The 18,471-nt window shown below is 48.3% G+C and overlaps 2 protein-coding genes and 1 long non-coding RNA gene across 6 annotated transcripts; all 3 read left to right on the top strand.

The window, feature by feature from the left end:
- The first annotated feature begins 510 nt into the window (after positions 1–510).
- Positions 511–8,613, top strand: PA2G4 (proliferation-associated 2G4). 2 transcript variants are annotated; one of them, XM_079938228.1, is made up of 14 exons: positions 511–778; positions 2,583–2,711; positions 2,973–3,078; positions 3,171–3,240; positions 3,488–3,580; positions 5,154–5,217; positions 5,445–5,523; positions 5,703–5,781; positions 5,872–6,005; positions 6,660–6,754; positions 6,880–7,007; positions 7,166–7,219; positions 7,438–7,504; positions 8,286–8,613. In XM_079938228.1, exons 1-13 carry the CDS (start codon positions 691–693, stop codon positions 7,501–7,503), a joined length of 1,185 nt encoding a protein of 394 aa, XP_079794354.1. In that variant the 5' UTR covers positions 511–690; the 3' UTR covers position 7,504; positions 8,286–8,613. The 2 variants fall into 2 exon arrangements, with proteins under 2 accessions (XP_079794354.1, XP_079794353.1); XM_079938227.1 differs by having other exon boundaries at positions 512–778; positions 7,438–8,613.
- Positions 8,614–10,227: 1,614 nt separating this feature from the next.
- Positions 10,228–11,421, top strand: LOC307194661. Its single transcript, XR_013830603.1, has 3 exons — positions 10,228–10,397; positions 10,780–10,802; positions 11,072–11,421. It is a non-coding gene; the product is annotated as an uncharacterized lncRNA (long non-coding RNA).
- Positions 11,422–11,897: 476 nt separating this feature from the next.
- ZC3H10 (zinc finger CCCH-type containing 10) lies at positions 11,898–18,356 on the top strand. Of its 3 annotated transcripts, none has more exons than XM_079937879.1 (3): positions 11,898–11,935; positions 12,720–12,783; positions 14,238–18,356. In XM_079937879.1, exon 3 carries the CDS (start codon positions 14,293–14,295, stop codon positions 15,589–15,591), a length of 1,299 nt encoding a protein of 432 aa, XP_079794005.1. In that variant the 5' UTR covers positions 11,898–11,935; positions 12,720–12,783; positions 14,238–14,292; the 3' UTR covers positions 15,592–18,356. The 3 variants fall into 3 exon arrangements, with proteins under 3 accessions (XP_079794005.1, XP_079794004.1, XP_079794006.1); XM_079937878.1 differs by lacking the exon at positions 11,898–11,935 and adding an exon at positions 12,204–12,270; XM_079937880.1 differs by lacking the exon at positions 11,898–11,935 and having other exon boundaries at positions 12,560–12,783; positions 14,241–18,356.
- Positions 18,357–18,471: the final 115 nt, after the last annotated feature.

The following is an 18,471-nucleotide window of genomic DNA, read 5'->3' as shown; positions in this document are numbered from 1 at the left end:
CAGACTCCTGATCTCCTTCCACACCCGCTCTGCCTCTCCCCGTTCTCGCAGCACCTGAGGACGAGCGGACTGGCCGGGCCGGTCCCTCCTGCCACTCCAGGGATCCGGGGAAGGGCGTACGCGCCCTTAACGCAATCTCCCCGACTCGCCTCTGTTCGGCTCCACCCTGCCCCGCAGCCTCCAAACACACTTCCCCGCCGTAGCTCCGCCCCTTCTCCCTTAGCCCGTCCCTCTCTATTACGGGTTCTCGCTCAGCGCTCCTGGTGATTGTGGTTTTTCCGGGAGAGACCACGCTTCTACTCACGCTCTCCAACGGCTCCGCCTTCCCGCCGGAGCCTGACCCTTCCCAGCGTGCTCGGCGATTCCGGCGTGCGAGGCCCTCGGAGGGCAAGGCCCCAGGGCCTGGCTTAGGGACGCGAAAGGCAGACTGGGAATTGTAGTTTGATAGCCCGCGAGGGGGGCTAGAGGCTGGCGGTAGGAGGGACTCGTTGTCCCAGCGTGCCCTGCGCCTCAGCCCGCGCGCTCGCAGTTTCTCGCTCTCGCCCGCCCTCCGCTCCCTAGCTTGCTCGCGCTTTTGCTCGCGCTCTCCTCGCGGATCGAAGGGACTGTGGCTACAGCCTGTGGCTGGGAAGGGCGACAGAGGCGGCGGTTCAGGAGAAACGAAGCTGCAGGGGTGGTGGTGGTGGGAAGATGTCGGGCGAGGACGAGCAGCAGGAGCAAACTATCGCCGAGGACCTGGTCGTGACCAAGTATAAGATGGGGGGCGACATTGCCAACCGTGAGTGCGGCCTCAGGGGTCCGGAGATCGAGGCTGGGAGGGAGGGGCAAGGGGGACGGTGTTGAGCTGGCCCCTGAGGGGCTGGAGCGGTGGGGTCATGCAGTGTGGGCTAGTGAGGGCCCCGCGCAGGTTTGCTGGAGGTGGCGTGGTGGGGAGGCTCCGTGTCACGCCTGGGACCTGAGAGGCTAGGCCTGGGCTGGAGTCTCTGGAGATGCGGGCGGGCGAGCGGGCGGCCGGGAGGGGCGGAGAGCTGGGCCTCCGGCCGGCTCCAGCCCTAGGTGGTTGGTAAGGAGGCGAGGCGTATCTCTTGTCCCTCACCCTTCAGTCCGGATCTCTGTCTCTGATTTTGGCAGCAACGAAGCCATCTCGAAAAGGAAGAGCCCCTCTATTTTGTAGCGGCTCTCCGCCGTCAGGAGCCTAGCCGGCACGTGTTGCCAGGTCCCCTGCGGATCGCCGGCTCTCTCCGCTGTGGTCCCTGACACCAGCTTCCCTACCACGTGCTTTGTTGTAGTTTTTCGTTCTTTACTTCAGCTCCTTCCTTGATGGGGGCCGCCTTCTACTCTTGGGCCAGCTCAGGGACCGTTGGAGGGCACCCCATAACTCTTGGAGATGTATCTCACTGTTCTCGAAGTTATTCATCACTACCTCCAATCTGCGCAGATGGCTTTAGTTAGTCGTCAAATTTGATTGTTCTCAAGGGTTTCACAACTTTAGGAGTGTTTTGAGGTCCTCCCCCCAACTAGGCAAACCTGTGAATAGTACTGTTAAAGGGGGGACTGATGTTAGAATCTCAGAATATTAGGACTGTGCTCTGACTTACTCAGTAGCTGCCCCTGCCACTCTGGACAGATGTCTCACTTTCTGACTTCTCTTTTTCCAATTTAAAACCCAGTTAGGGGGACAGAAAGTGCTTGTCTTTGGGCTTTTAAATGGTTTTGACAGTAAAGATAGGCATTTAGGATGCCTTTGATCCTATGGCTGAAAACCTGAGGTTTTCAGACTTCCAAAGAATCACCAAAACTTGGATCACAGAAATCAAATCTGAAGTCCAGGATGGGCCGCGGAGAGGGTATCCGGTGAACAAAACAATGCTTTATAACATAATGGACATGGAGTGGTTTGAATCAGAAAAAAAATTTTTTCCCTCTTGCAGTCTATAACTTCTGAGGCACTTGTGATTCCAGATACCAGTTTGAAACTCTTTTGGGTCACATACCTCTTTGAAACCTGCTAAAAGCAGAGCTTGCTGAAGCTCAGGGACCTTAGTTTAAGTCTCCTTGACTTGTTATTTGAAGAAATAAGTTTACATAAATTGGGATTACTAACATCTAATTGGGGTGTCTGGGAAGGGAAGAAGGTAGCATTTAACGGTGCATCAGCTTGGAGTCAGCAATTGCATGTCTATCTTCCTGTTGTCCCTGACGCCTATAAATTTCCTCCAGGCTGCTTTGCATGTATGTTGGATACCTTGGTGAGAACCCCCTTAAAGTTCATAATCCTGTCCTACCACACCACAGATACCATCTTTGAAAGTCTCCCTTGCCTAAGGAGACAGATGGTGCATACCCAGTTGTCACACTATATAAGGGAGGAAAGGGAGTGTTGGCTTTTTTATTTCAGGAAAGGAAGGTAGAGATTTCGAGATTATAGGGAGGTACATTGCAAGAGACAAAACTTATTCCCTCTTTCATCCTTTGAGCAATGGCACTAGGGAATATTAGAAACTCTAAGTCCAACTTCTAGGTGTTTCTTGGATGGTAACTTAGACAACACATGCAGGACTGATACGGGGTTCTGTTCCCAGGGGTACTTCGGTCTTTGGTGGAAGCATCCTGTTCAGGTGTGTCGGTACTGAGCCTGTGTGAGAAAGGTGATGCCATGATAATGGAAGAGACAGGGAAGATTTTCAAAAAAGAAAAAGAAATGAAGAAAGGTAAAAATAATCCCTCACGAATTTCCTAAGTTTGACCCTTATTCAGTCCTGTTTGTTTTATTGTAATGATGCAACCCCTACCCCAGCACTCGTTGAGATATTTGGAAATTTGGAATGGCAGGGGGGATTCAAGCAGTTTCCCACCCAATCCAAATTGATCAAACTTAAGCAAGACCCTGAAGAAAATCCACTCATCTTTCTGAGGGGCAACAGGGCTCCAAGAGAGTGAGCAAGGCAGTAAGGCTGATTGTCTCTTTACAGGTATTGCCTTTCCCACCAGCATTTCAGTAAATAACTGTGTATGTCACTTCTCCCCTTTGAAGAGCGACCAGGACTATATTCTCAAGGAAGGTGACTTGGTAAAAATGTAAGCTTAAACTATTTTAGAGCACTTGTCTTCTTCCTAAGCATTCACAGTAGTGCCAGTTGCTAATGCTGTACTCTGCTCTTGCCTTTCAGCGACCTTGGGGTCCATGTGGATGGCTTCATCGCTAATGTGGCTCACACTTTTGTGGTTGATGTAGCTCTGGTAGGTGGACCACTTTGAACGCTGTTCAGCCAGTGGGGAGTGGGGGAGGGCGCACTGCTGCTTGCTTCTTATCCCCAGCCCCACCACCACGCAAGTTTTGAGAGAGTATCTAGAGAAATGAAAGAGGAAAGGGTGTTTTCTCTCCTGACCACTGGCTGCGTAATGGACACAAACAGATATTAACTGAAAGACCAGCTGTGTTAAAGAGCTTTCCAGGAAGGCACTCACTGCATTTCCTTATCTACAGGGGACCCAAGTAACAGGGCGGAAAGCAGATGTCATTAAGGCAGCTCACCTTTGTGCTGAAGCTGCCCTACGCCTGGTCAAACCTGGAAACCAGGTAAGCTGTTGAGTCCAACTCCAAAGCTTGTTAGAGCCAAAGATGCATTAGGCATCTACAGCTATTCTATACTGAAAGAGAAGAGGCAGGAATTAAAGAGTAATACCAAAGAGCAGTTAAATCTGAGTGCCTACCTTAGATGGTATCGTGCTAGGTGTAAGGGGATATGTGGTCCCTTTCTCATGGAGCCTGTAGAGATCCTTTTTCATATTTTGGATGTGCATCTTTCCCCAAAATAATTTGAGATAGAGAGCTTACAATAAAACACAGATACCACAGTTTTAAAACTCAATTTTAGAAGCTTATAAAACAAAAATCATAATAGTACCAGTAAATTGGTGGCAAAGAGGCCAAAGCCCCTTGCAAGACAAAATTAGGAAGCCCAGGGATCATAAACTGCTCATGAATTCATACAATTTAGTGTGTTAGACTATTAATGGAGATTTTTCTCTAACGCTTAGATTTCAGAGACCTGTTCAATACTTAAAGCATCCTCTTTTTTTCTGTGCTCTCTTCTTTACACTTTTCATCAGTTTGTCCCCATTGTAACTTAATTGCATCATTTTTACTTAAACCTCTGTTGTAGGTTTCTTACAGTGGTACCTACTTCGTAGAGCTACCATAAAGCACTTTGAACAGTACTTGGCACATAGTAAGCCCTTGTGTCAGCTATTATTATTTTGCACGTTAATTATTTTTATTATTTATATACTGTGTCTTTTCATTATTTATATTGTGTCTTTTCACTGAAAGGTACTGTTAATATAGTGGCTGTTGTCTAGCTGTGACATTAGACTTTCTGAATTCTCACCCTGTTGCCACCCCATACTGATTTTAAATAACTTCAAGTTCAAATTTCCTCATCTGTAAAGTGGGGAAAATTAAATTGTGCCTTATTATCACATGGCTGTGAAGATTGAGATCATCCATGTAAAAAAGAGTTTCTATACCTTTTCAACAGGTTAGAATTCCAGGTATAATGGACTAAACACTATGGTCAGAAAACCTGGGTTTATACCAGGTTCTTTTGGTTAACTGGTTTAACCCTGGGCAAATCATGTAACCTTTCTGAGCCTCAGTTTCCTCCTCTAGATTGGGTTGTAGATCTGCACTATTCACCTTAGAGAATCATTATCTAAGTAGACCATCTTCGTGAAAGTGCTTTGTAAAATGGTATGCAAATGTTATTTCTAGGTTGTAGGGATGATAGGGCCTATGAAATGAAAAACCAATGCGAATCATTGCACTTGCTTGAGGATATTAGATCTCTCAGTTCTTTTTTTTTTTTTTTTTTTGTGGTACGCGGGCCTCTCACTGTTGTGGCCTGTCCCACTGCGGAGCACAGGCTCCGGACGTGCAGGCTCAACGGCCATGGCTCACGGGCCTAGCCGCTGCACGGCATGTGGGATCTTCCTGGACCGGGGCACGAACCCGTGTCCCCTGCATTGGCAGGCGGACTCTCAACCAGTGCGCCACAAGGGAAGCCCTCTCAGTTCTTTTATGCTTCTTGTTCTCATGGTAGACAACTTACTAGCCCGTGTATCTTATCTTTTATTTGATCTTGTACTTCTAGAACACACAAGTGACAGAAGCCTGGAACAAAGTTGCCCACTCATTTAATTGCACACCAATAGAAGGTGAGACCTCAGATAGTAGGGTTGGGGGTCTAAGTATGAGTGGTTTTGCAGAATTAAGACTTTTGCTCCCTTGAGGATCCATCTTGGCTCTGACATAATCCAAGCCAAAAACCTCAGTGCCCTGTGTTTCCATAGCCAGGCACTTTGCTCTCATTACTTGGGTGCGTGGGTTGGAAACCTTTTGGGATTCTAGGTGAGTGGTACCATAGACTTTGTCCAATCTGCAGGTATGCTGTCACACCAATTGAAGCAGCATGTCATCGATGGAGAGAAAACCATTATCCAGAATCCCACAGACCAGCAGAAGTAGGTGCCCTGTATGCCACCCTGTACCTTCTGTCATACCAGACTAGTCATGAATTTATCCTTCCATACTCCAGGCTAATCTTTTTTTTTTTTTTTTTCAGGCTAATCTTATCTACTTTCTACTCTAAACTCCAGGAATTATTTATTGCTCTTTATGGTTCCCTTTCTGTTCCTTTTAGGAAGGACCATGAGAAAGTTGAATTTGAGGTACATGAAGTATATGCTGTGGATGTTCTCGTCAGCTCAGGAGAGGGCAAGGTGAGGAATGTTTACCAGAGCTAGCGGGGTGGGGGGGTGGTGCTGAGGGTGTGTTCCAAGAGCACCAGACCAAAATGTGATCTTTTTTAGGCCAAGGATGCAGGACAGAGAACCACCATTTACAAAAGAGACCCTTCTAAGCAGTATGGCCTGAAAATGAAAACTTCTCGTGCCTTCTTCAGTGAGGTTGAAAGGCGTTTTGATGCCATGCCTTTTACTTTAAGGTACTACTGCACTTACAAGCTCAGGGCTTGGAACCAGTCTGACCCATAGACCACACACCCAGGAGCACTCTTTTATTTATTTATTTATTTTTAATTTATTTTATTTATTTATTTTTGGCTGCGTTGGGTCTTCCTTGCACGCGTGCTTTCTCTAGTTGCGGCGAGCGGGGGCTACTCTTCGTTGCGCTGCGCGGGCCTCTCATTGCGGTGGCTTCTCTTGTTGCGGAGCACGGGCTGTAGTCACGTGGGCTTCAGTAGTTGTGGCTCGCGAGCTCTAGAGCGCAGGCTCAGTAGTTGTGGTGCCAGGACTTAGTTGCTCCGTGGCATGTGGGACCTTCCCGGCCCAGAGCTCGAACCCTTGTCCCCTGCATTGGCTGGCGGATTCTTAACCTCTGTGCCACCAGGGAAGCCCCCAGGAGCACTCTTCCTTCCCCCACCTTTCCCTCCCTCTCTCTCCTTTCCTGCCTAGACTTGTAGCTCCAGCCTGTGTGCATGCCTTCTCCCCTCTGCCATCTCCCTCTCACAGAAGGTAGTGTAAAAAAGCAATCCTACGCATGATTTCTGCCTGAGGGTAGGAGTTATTTAAAAACATGAGCAAAATGGTAAGACATGATAAGGAGATAAGGATACCTGAATTTGTCTCTCCCTCCCTAGAGCATTTGAAGATGAGAAGAAGGCCCGCATGGGTGTGGTGGAGTGCGCCAAACACGAACTGCTACAACCATTTAATGTTCTCTATGAGAAGGAGGGTAAGTTCTAAGAAGAGAGTTGTACTTTGGAGCCCCTGATTATGGTCCCCTCCTCCCTATAGCTCACAGAAAAGAGGATGGATGACAAGGGAACATTTTATCAAAATACTTTGTTTCTCTCATAGGTGAATTTGTTGCCCAGTTTAAATTTACAGTTTTGCTTATGCCCAATGGCCCCATGCGGATAACCAGTGGTCCCTTTGAGCCTGACCTTTATAAGTCTGAGATGGAGGTCCAGGATGCAGAGCTCAAGGTTAGTGTGGGATGGAAAGGGGCGGGCACGTGGCACTTGTCTTGGGAGTGAGGAATAAGTGATGGGAAGGTCCTGAAGAGAGCTACAGTGCTGAGAGTAGCACTTGGTGTTTGCTCCACATTCCTCAAAATTTGTTTTCCTTCTTCTATATGTTCCAGGCCCTCCTCCAGAGTTCGGCAAGTCGGAAAACCCAGAAAAAGAAAAAAAAGAAGGTTCGTTACAGTCATCCCTCTCTGGCAGGGTGAACCTGATCCCTCTTTATTCCACCTTCCTGGGTCATGGTGGGTGTATAGATTTCTGTATGTCCTTATTTCTCCCCGTCTCAGCCCTGACCTAGAGAATTAGGATATTTTTGTCCTTGGTCCCCCAGACACTACCCTAAGTTGTTGGAAACTGACATGTCTTCTCCCTCTCCTTTCCATGAATGTAGGCCTCTAAGACTGCAGAGAATGCCACCAGTGGGGAAACTTTAGAAGAAAATGAAGCTGGGGACTGAGGTGGGTCCCATCTCCCCAGCTTGCCACTCCTGCCTCATCCCCTTCCCACCACACCCCAGGCTCTGTGAAATGCAGTTCGTCTTCTCCACCCAGGACCACCAGCAGAGCGGGGTCTCCCTGTCCTCGTCCCAGTCCCCCAACCTAGCCCCCTTCCAACAACAACCAGCTCCAACTGACTCTGGTCTTGGGAGGCCAGGCTTCCCAGCCATCGAAGACTACTTTAAATAGAAAAGAGAAATTGAATAATAAAATCAGGAGTCAAAATCCATCGTCTTCAAGCCCCTCTTTCTAGCCTTTTTCTACTATTCTCTGCTTGGTCGAGGTTTATGACCCTACAACAGAACGGGGAAGAGGCTAAAGTAGCCGCCACCACTAAAAACTCAGCTGAAATGTTTTTATACCACTCCAGCGTCAGCATTTTCCTCTTGGGGCTTGTTCCTCTTTCTTGGGGCTTGTTCCTCTCTCTTGTCCCACTCTCCCCAAGTATTTTATCAGGGCTCAAAATAGAGGAGCTATTCTTCAGACTGTTTTTCTTCACATGTGGCAGATTCCTTTTATGATCCAGGCTGTCTAGTCAGGCCCCTCCCATTTTTAGGAGCTGGAGCCTGCGTTTACCAAGGGATTCTCATCTATCAAATGGATCCTCATTTGTAAATCTTTGTAGTCAATTTTGTTCTGCAGGACATTTTTTTCCCCCTCCACAAGGCTGTAAAGAAGTAATCCATCTCAACCATGTCCATTTCTTTGGAGTCAGTGGGATTCCTCCCTTGCTCTATCTTAGAAACCTGAGTCGGAAGCTCCACTGTGGTTTTGTTCCCTGTATGAAATATTTTGGCCTCCCTTTCTTGAAAGAAAGACCTGGAACCAGAGGAGCAGACTGATTGAAGAGACAAAACTCCTGGCTTTCTGAAGCTGTGGACTTGGATGAATTGCTAGGGGTTTGGAGAGAAAGTTGACGAATTTCAGTACCTCTGGCATGCTGTCCCAGGGAACTAGGGCTCCCGCTAACTTACAAGGTTTTTAAACACATTGAAAATGACATGGCGTTAAAATAAATTTGGATTTGCTCATAATCATGTGTCTTTGTTTGCTGCTCTTATTTGATGGCGGTGGGAGAGTGTGAGTTGAAGTGGTGATCATTTGGAACCTGTTTTGTTTTGTTTTGTTTTGTTTGGCATGCAGAATCTTAGTTCCCCAACCAGGGATTGAACCCATACGGAATCTTAACCACTGGACTGCCAGGGAAGTCCCTGGAACCAGTTTTCTATAGCCATATTTTACCTTTCTAAAACAAGGAATACCTTGAGTTGGGGGGACATAAATCCTGGGTTCTCTGAAAAGAGTACGTTTTCTATGGGAGTTTGTGATTTAGTTTTCTGACGTAAAAACATAAACCTTGCTGCCGACACTGTTCGGGACATTAATGTTTACTGCAAAAAGTAAGAACACTGTATGCAAGTGATTATCTTGATTTAGGAAGCCAGGAAGAATGCATTTAGTGTTATGCAATTTTTCAGGGCCAGCCTGAGATTGGATGGGTAATTTGTATTAGAGCTGCTTCCGCATGAGGCATTGCTGACCTGAAGATACTATGCTGAGTGAAACTGAACACATCCCTTCATGAGAACTTACAGAGAGTGGGCAATCAACAGGTGAGATCCCAGTGGATTTGATATAAAAACAATCCTGGGGTTTTTTGTTTTCAAACACATTACCTTCTGCTGGTGACAATACTAGAACCGCTTAGGCACTTGGAACAAGGGCCCTAAATTTAGAAACGTTGTTTTTCCAGAGCTAAAAAGTGAAATTTTATAAAGGGAAACCACTAAAAAAGGGATTATAACAAGCCGTACCGTATCTTACAGTGAATAAGGTGAAGTCTGTATGATGAAGAGTTCTCTTTCATCCATAACTGTAGCCAAATCTTTGGGTGTCTTTTCCGGGTACTTCTGACCTAACCATACGGTGAGACTGGGAAGTTGTCTTGCCACCAAATACCATTCTTGCCCTAAAGAAACGTGTAGCTCATCTTGCTTCCCCTCTGTCCATTGATTTGATCTTCACCCTATGCAGAAGGAGAATCACTTAAGTATTTTCTGAACAAGCTGCATCGTGGCCAGGAATATAGTGATAATCTGCCTCAGGCATTGTAGAGAAAGACCGGACTTGGCTAGGAAAAGAGTTTATCTTCGATAGTTACAAAGTTCTCTGTAGTATGACAGCTTTCTCGACTCCTCACTTTACATCCTTTCAATGTTCTGAAATCTTAGGACCTTTGTAAGTTCCAAGATCGAATCTCCCTGCAGCAATTTAGAAAATAAGGTAAACCAGTAAAACAAATCAGGAGTTTTTGTTCAATCTGCACCTATCCATAGTAAAATGGAGGATATCGCCAACAAACTGCAACTCCCATGAAGCAATGAGAGGGAAGGCGGAAGTAGCTGCCCTTTGCTCGTTTGCACCTCTAGGTCTCTTATTGGAAATATGTGCTCATATTTGAATAATACAGTATCCTCATAATAAAACTGGGGAAAGGGGAATTTTGTAACTCAAACTCAAAATACTGTTTTCCAACAGAACTTTCCTAATTCAATCACTTCTCGGATACCTAAGGCCGAAACCCATTGTTACTCCCCTCGGGCAGCCCCGCCCCTAGGGGCAGGGCGAGACAGCGGAAATGACGACAATGAGCGTTCCATTAAATATCCGTAGGCGGGCCTGTAGCCCTCTCTCGGCCTTAGCGCCATCTTCGGAGGTGGGTGTCTGTGCTGCTGTGTTCGGTTTCCGAGTACAATCCACTAACATCTGATCTCTGCAGTTACCATCGTTATAGCAAACTAACTGCAGACTTTTTTTCTTTCCCCGTAGAAACCTCCGCGCCATGAGAGCGAAGGTAAGCAGTCCCTGGCAGTGATCTGAGGCTGTTAAGAATTGGCGATTGTGGGGGTAGACCTTGGCAAGGGAAGTCCGCCATCGTTCCGGGATCGCTGGGTTCTCAAGGGTGCCCAAGATATGTTGGGAGAGGAAGGATAGTTTGGGGAGAAGCAAAGGAAGTGGTGGGTAAGTGCTGTGGTGAGAGAGGCTGGGAGTGCGAGAGAGGGCGGGAGTAGAAGAGCGCATGCGGGATTCGGGGTTTTACGTCTGGGATCCGGGTGGGAGTCCAAATTGTTGATGTGGTTACTCATATAATGCTCTTCATATCCCTGCCTAAACTTGTTACTAAAACTAATGATACCTTGTTTTATTGTCTGCCTCTGGTTATGATCGGTTGCCAGTGGAGGAAGAAGCGAATGCGCAGGTATGCTGAGACATTTCCAGTACAGGAGGGGGGAAGTGGAGCGCGCCTTGGATAAAACTTGGGAGGAACATTTGGTTTAGAAATCTAAAACAACTTTAGGTGAAAAACGTTATGAGCATTGACTGGCCAAAGCCAGGAGTTGGGACACAAGACGGTAGCATCGTATTGTTGATTTTACCCCTCCCTTGTATTGTCTAGATGTAAAATGGGAGGGAAAGACTGAGCTCGGGTTTGTGGGCAGGAGGTGTATACTTATGTCTGGTTTTCAGGCTGAAGCGCAAAAGAAGAAAGATGAGGCAGAGGTCCAAGTAAACTTGTACACCCATGGAAGCCACAGGAGCAGAAACACGGGAAGCCAGAGGCCAGGGACGCTGGTACAAATTGTTGGACTGCTTGCCTACTGTCTAGAATTTGTCTCAGTGGATCTGGAACATCGATGGCCATTCTGATCGCCTCGACCGCCTTTGAGAGACCCACTTTGCTCGTATCAAAACGGCCCCTTTTGGCCCTTTGCCCTGGACCTTTTGACATACTGGACTAGTTCTATTCTCAGTTGTGGCTGAATGTAACATGTAACAATAAATCATATCTTTTGCTGTCTTAGCTGAAGAAAAAAATTCGTCTTGTGTGTTATGTGATTTTTATGGTTCCATTGGCTGGGGATTCTGTACCAGTACAGTCGACCTCTCTACCCCGTGATGTAGAGGAAGTCAAGCAAGCTCCTTAGGCTGCAAGTCGGGTATGGGGGTTCTGGCCCTCGGAGCTGCTGGAGCATTGGGTGCCCTTTACTTCCTGGAAAGGGTGTTACACACGTCAGGGAGAGTGTTCAAGCTGATCTCGCGGGCACAGGGGCAAAATGTGGTTCCCCTCCTCCCTTGTCTAGGCCTGCATTACAAAGTCGTTTTGGGGGCTCTTGGCTGTTGGGTCAGGTTGCCATGGTGACACGCAAAGCTTGCTGGGAACTTCCTGCGGCTTGTCGCGCAAGTACTTCGCACACCATAGAGTGTGGTTCCGGGTCTGGTGGCTAGAGTGTCATTTCTTCCGCAGGAAGCGGAAGGGCGATAGGGTAGGCGGCTCTTTGTCGAAGCTAGAGGACCGGCAGGCGGCAGCAGCAACTACGGCGGCGGCGGCAGGTGAGGGAGGCGGGAGACTTAGGTGGAGGCCGCGCCCGGAGGGGAGGAGTCGGGGCCGGCCCAGCGGCTGGGCTCGGCCGGGCTACACAAGGCCCCCCAGGACCGACTTGGCTCTTCCTCACGTATCAGGGCCGAATCCCTTTTCTGACTGACCCCGCTTCGCGAGCAAACGCCAGCTCTGTGACGTCACAGCCCTGCCCATCCCCTCTGCTTGATGTCACCTGGAGTCCCCTTCCCCGCTTCACTAAGTGCTCCGTTTAGTGTCCTATTCACCTGGTCCCCGGCTGAGCTCCGGCGGCACTGCACAGAACCTGCCAGGCTAGAGACATGCTGCGGTAAACTCCTAGGACTTTTTTCGCAAACTCTGGGGTGTTGAGAAGCGTCACAGTCACCGCCCTCAAGTCTAATCCGCCATCCCATTGCACTGTCAGTCGCTGCCCTTGCACGGCTCCCTGTTCGGAGTTCCTAACCCCAACCCTAGGCCGGGCTTTGATCCCCACATCCTCCTTCACCTTGAGACGGGGTGCCCCTCACGCTTTGTTCACTTAGGGCTGGTTTTCCAACCCGTCCTCCTAGGCTCTCCAAATTAGTTCTGTTCCTTACTACTCTCTTCTTACTGGCAGCTTCTCCCTTTGACAGGAGAAGTTCAATTTGAATCCTAAGGAAATCTTGACGTGCCCAGAGCTCTTGCCATTTTGTCAGACTTCATTCTTATAACAACCACCCCGTAGTTCTCCATTCTTACCCCTTCTCACACCCAAGTCTCTGTTTTTCTCCTGTTCAGAACCCAGCAGTGATGTGGAGGTGGAGACCCACAGGAGCCCCGGACTTCACCTGAGCTACCTCAGGTATCAAACAATCCTGGGAAAGTTGGGTGGGGAGGAATATCAGATATGATTATCAGCTTCTAGTGGGACTTGTAACACGGATCAGGCTTGGATAGATGCCATTTATTTTTCACCAGGTCATTTCCCTTTTAGTGAAAATTTGTGTCTTCTCTTTTCCCACTCTTTTTGGCTTGATTGTTCCTGTCTTTCTGAGACTACCTCCCTTTGGAGGAAGATGACCCCTCTTTTACAGATTTTCTTGCAACTCTGGCCTGTGACCTAGTCGGTTCATTTTAGGGTTCATTTTGTCTTGAAGGCAAAGTCAAGGCAATGGAACGGGTGGTTGGGGCGGTCAAGGCCAAAGAAATTGGAAAGATTCCCTTATACTCAAGGGGAAACAATATAAAGGTTTCCTATTTGAACAGCAGGGGGAGCCTGAAAAGGCTAGGAAAGGCTTAGGAGGTCAGACACGTGGTAGCAGGGACTCCTAGTCTTGTTGGCTGTGGGGAGAGGACAGCGCTAGAACCAGGGCAGTGGACTGACGTTCTTGAGCTCTTTTGGGAAAGAGGAGACTTTAAAAGCTTTTATAGAGTCTGTGAGTAAAGAACATCTTTATAGGGCAAGGAATGGTGTGGTTTGATGTCAGTGGGATCTTCCGATGGAGGGTTAGGAGGGGTATAGAATGGGGAAAGAAAGGTCACTTGTTCCTGTGAAGGTAACTCCTTCCTATTGCCTTGATCTTGCCACAAATGGTTTTGTCCTTTTGAGGTCTGTAAGTAGAGATTCCAGCTGTAGAACTCTTCCCCTGAAATGGAGGGGGAGGGGGCTGACCCCCCTAGAGTTGAGAATAATGGTAATATGGGAGAGAATACCAAAAAATGACAGGTTTAGGTATTGCCCTAAAGCTGGTGATACCAGTCTTTTTACTCAGGATTTCGTGGGGTCTAGAGATCTGATAACTTCACAGAGTCCTCACCTGAGATCCCATGGAAGAGGGGGTCAGGGAAGTAATGTCACCAGTACTCCATTATCCACGGCCCTTAGTAGCTCAGCAGCTTATCTTAGCCACTGTTCTCAGTCTCCTCTTAGCCTAATGAGACACCAACAGCAGTTTTAATTTTGATTCCACAACTTTAATAAGGTCAGTTCAGAAGGGGAAATAAAATCCAACACTGTTCTCTCCCTGCTCCCTCCTTGGCATATCACCATTAGTGAGATGAGGTAGCTTCACCCCAGCTCCCTCCCTCCGACAGCCAGGCAAGTGTGAATCATTCTGACCTAGACCAGGTGCACAGGGCCTGGGCAAGACTTCTGACAAGCCAGCCAGTCCAGGCAGAATTCTCATCTGTTAGATTCTCCATCTCCAGAGCCATTATGCCTCTGGCCTGCCTCTTGCTGGACTGCCTGCCGTACAGTCAGCAAGAGTTTGGCCTCACTGGAGGACTCCTGTTTGACACAGCTCTCCTCTTTCCTAGCAGTCACCAAGGGTGGCAAGAAAAGGAAGAAAGCCCTGAGTTGGGGGGGACCAGGATGCCTGACCGGGACAGCTATGCCAACGGCACTGGGAGCAGCGGTGGAGGCCCTGGAGGCGGTGGCAGCGAGGAGGCCAGTGGGACAGGGGCAGGCAGTGGCGGGGCCAGCTCAGATGCTATCTGTAGAGACTTCCTGAGGAATGTGTGCAAGCGAGGCAAGCGTTGCCGCTATCGCCATCCGGACATGAGTGAGGTGTCCAACTTGGGGGTGAGCAAAAACGAGTTCATCTTCTGCCATGACTTCCAGAACAAGGAGTGTAGCCGCCCAAACTGCCGATTCATCCATGGCTCCAAGGAGGATGAGGATGGCTATAAGAAGACAGGAGAACTGCCCCCTCGGCTGAGGCAGAAAGTGGCAGCCGGCCTGGGCCTTTCACCAGCTGACCTACCAAATGGGAAGGAGGAGGTCCCTATCTGCCGTGACTTTCTCAAGGGTGATTGCCAGAGAGGCGCCAAGTGCAAGTTCCGTCACCTGCAGCGGGATTTTGAGTTTGATGCCCGAGGTGGAGGAGGTGCTGGTGGTGGGGGCTCAACAGGCCCAGTTCCCCCAGGACGACGTCATGACCTCTATGATATCTACGACCTCCCTGACAGGGGCTTTGAGGACCATGAGCCAGGCCCCAAGCGCCGGCGAGGTGGATGCTGCCCCCCAGATGGCCCCCATTTTGAATCATATGAATACAGCCTGGCTCCACCCCGAGGGGTGGAGTGCAGGCTACTAGAGGAAGAGAATGCCATGCTCAGGAAGCGGGTAGAGGAGCTAAAGAAGCAGGTCAGCAACCTTCTGGCCACCAACGAGGTACTGCTGGAACAAAATGCCCAGTTCCGCAATCAGGCTAAGGTCATGACCCTGAGCTCCACTGCACCAGCAACTGAGCAGACTCTGGCCCCCACCGTGGGCACTGTCGCCACTTTTAACCATGGCATCGCCCAGACTCACACTACTCTCAGCAGCCAGGCTCTACAGCCTCGCCCCGTGTCCCAGCAAGAACTGGTGGCCCCTGCGGGAGCTCCAGCCGCTCCCCCAGCTAATGCTGCACCGCCTGCTGCTCCACCACCCCCACCCCCACACTTGAACCCAGAGATCACGCCACTGTCGGCTGCTCTGGCTCAAACAATTGCCCAGGGAATGGCACCCCCACCTGTCTCCATGGCTCCTGTGGCTGTATCTGTGGCTCCTGTGGCTGTATCGATGGCCCAACCCTTGGCAGGAATCACAATGAGCCACACCACCACTCCCATGGTGACTTACCCCATCGCCTCCCAGAGCATGCGTATCACAGCCATGCCACACTGATGGGGCTAATGGACATTCCCCTGGTATAGCCTCCCAGGGCTGGGGTCGAGGGGCCCTTACCTACCCACTCGCCTAGCCCTCCCAGGCCCTGTCCAAAGGGCTCACTCATGAACTAGGACAAGAGACTACAGGAGTTTGCTTCTGAGCAGGGGTTGGGTTGGTGTGTTTTCTCTCACCTCCCTTTTATGAGGGTCCTCTTGTCCATCTTCCAGCCTCACAGAGGGGGCTTGCATAGGAATGCAGACTGAAGCCAGCAGAGGAAGGACTGACTGAGGGGTTGTGTGTTCTCTGATGGGAATTTGGGGGACATCGTTGGTCTTGTCCTCTCTTCTGCACAGCACAGGTTCCAGCACTGGCTTTGGAAGAAAAAAATACCCTGCCCAGAGGGGAAGCCAGGAAAGATTGGGAAGTGGGTGGCCAGGAGAGAAGGCCTGATAGGAGCCTTCAGACAATTTGGGGCCTAGCTGAGTTGGACAATACAGGAACTGCTCCTGGGCCCATGGGAAGGCGGGGACCATAGTACTCCAGCCCAAAGACTAGGGGAGCATTCATTACCTTGGCTTGGCCTGGACATCCATAGGGCAGGGCCCACCACGTTCCAAAGAAATAAAAAAATATATTTTTAACAAATGGAGGCAGTGAAAACTTGCTTAGATATTCTGTGTGGAAGATGGGAGCAGTAAATTGATCTCCTGCCAAAATGAAATAAAGACCCCACTCTCACATAGTGGTAAGGATGGATGGAGGCCAGTGAAGAAGGGTAGGGACCCAGAACAAGATCAGATGGGGCTTTGGGGAAGGTATGTTGTGAGGTAAAAACATTGGAGCCACCTAGTCTTGTTTAAAAATAGTCCCATCTGTTTTGGTTTCTATCTGCAGGAACTATTCACAGGTTGCCTTAGTAACCAGGGCTCCTAGGGTCATTTAGGGGGCAGGTACTAAGAAGGGTGGATGTGCTAGGACATGGGAATGGGATATGTATCAACAGATCCTTCCCTTATTCAAACAGAGCAGGGCAGGTGGCAGTTGCTCTCTGAGTTGACAGCAGTTGATGTAACTCCTACCCGATCCCTTCCTCAGTCACCAGTGCCTTAAGCCTTCAAGGCTTAAGAGGTGCTGGGGAAAGGAGAGTTCTTCTGGGGACACAAGCCTCAGGGTTCGTCCCTTTCTTCCCTCTGCCTCCACATAGAACCACAGAGGTTTTAAATCCAATTAAGAGTCAGTAAGGCCAAGGGTCTCAGTAGCCAAACCTCAGTTCCTCCTCAGCTCATGGCTGATGGAGGGGAAACAACTCAAGTGTCTAGTCTATGGGACAGTGGATTTGGGGGTAGAGAGAGTGATCCTGGTTTGTTCTTTCCCCATGATATCTGCTGCTACCTCTTGCTCTCTTGTCTGGTTGATCACTCAGGTTACACCTGGGGTTGGAGATGGTGGGCTAGGTTAAGGCCAGTCATTTAAAAAAAGGCGGGGGGGGGCGGCGCTGCAGCACGAAAGACTAAAAATGGGCAAATACTGAAATATTGTTTGTGGATTCTAAAAACCACATATTGATAAGCCTGATGTTGATTTTCTGGCACAATTCTGGTTTATTAAAAGAGATGGTTTATGAGCATTTAGACAAATGTGATCATAGATATCAACATGAATTCATCCTAGCCAAACCCTGACAAGCTAACTTTATTATTTTTTTGCCAAGTATCTCTAAAGAGATAGATTTGGGAAACTGTAGATGTCGTATGTACTTTATTAACGTGCTCCAGCTAAAGACCACCAGGAATACACCTGCAATTGAACAAGTTGGGTTTAATGCTCATTGCAGTGATGGAGAGAGGATGCCATTTGGAACCACGGTGTGTCTTGCAAGAGGGTGTTAGGAAGGACCCTACAGGACTTGAACTTCATTAAGTGAGTCGGGGGAAGGTTCAAGGAAGTGGAGCTTCACTCTAAATTGAGTGCTGTCAGGGAAGCAGGGAAAATTTTATAATTGCATATCTTTATCTTCTCTAGAAAAAGGGCAGACTAAAGTGAAGCTGAAGCTGCATTAGCTGGGAGAGGGGGATGTTTGGTGTTTTGTGGTTTGCACACTGACCTTGTCTAGTGCTTAAACAAAATTGTGAAGTGATCTTGTTTTTTGCCTCACTTCATCACAGTCACTGAGTAGTCTTGTCTGATATTGGTGTTTTGTGAGATTGTGTCCAACAGTACCTGTGAGCCCAGGTCAGATCCTAATAATTCCAAAGCCTAGCTGTGTCAGGCCAGCTCCCAGATGTCAGGAACTGCTTTCCTCTTTCTCACGTGCTAAGTCATTGCAGATAAGAGAATAATTATGGGTCAGTTAACAGTAGAGTTTGATGGAATCAAAACTGAACATTTGTGCCTAGTAAATGTTGACTAGCACATTCATGTTAGAGAAATCCCTAGTCTCTAGTGATATACCCAAGGGCTATGGTTTTTTTTTTTAATTGTATAAAAATATGAAAAGCCCAGTTACCAACAGTAACACAAGGAAACACTAAGTAATATGGAAAGTGTCTGTAACTTGTATTGACTAAATTAATACAAAGGGTCAATTTGGACTGACCGACCTTCCCTCTAAAAATTGCTTGAGCCTATCTGAGAAACAAATGCAGAGATCTATATTAGCAATAATTCATGTGAGAACAACATGGGACTTCCAATTGGCTGCAAAAAATTAAAATCTTATTCTTCATAATATGTCAGTTAATAAATACCAAGAGGCTGCTATGTTCTAGGTACCTTTCTAGAAACTCCATAAGGGTAAAAGAACCATAGTGCTGCATTGTAAATATAGTAGTTCTACCACGTCTATCTGAGTGGAACCAGTTCTAAAGTATTGTGTGTTCTTCTAAATAGTTTTTG

This window comes from Stenella coeruleoalba (genome assembly GCF_951394435.1).
Source record: "Stenella coeruleoalba genome assembly, chromosome: 11".
NCBI lineage: Eukaryota > Metazoa > Chordata > Mammalia > Artiodactyla > Delphinidae > Stenella > Stenella coeruleoalba.
Note: the sequence above shows the minus strand (reverse complement) of the source record. Positions and strands in the feature narration are given on the sequence as shown.

Bases quoted from the DNA above. Each gene is read 5' to 3' on its own strand.
- ZC3H10 (XM_079937879.1), top strand. From the start codon at position 14,293: ATGCCTGACCGGGACAGCTATGCCAACGGCACTGGGAGCAGCGGTGGA.
- PA2G4 (XM_079938228.1), top strand. From the start codon at position 691: ATGTCGGGCGAGGACGAGCAGCAGGAGCAAACTATCGCCGAGGACCTG. The intron at 2,712-2,972 runs GTAAAAATAATC...GTCTCTTTACAG, and splicing joins AGAAAAAGAAATGAAGAAAG to GTATTGCCTTTCCCACCAGC. The intron at 3,241-3,487 runs GTAGGTGGACCA...CCTTATCTACAG, and splicing joins TTGTGGTTGATGTAGCTCTG to GGGACCCAAGTAACAGGGCG.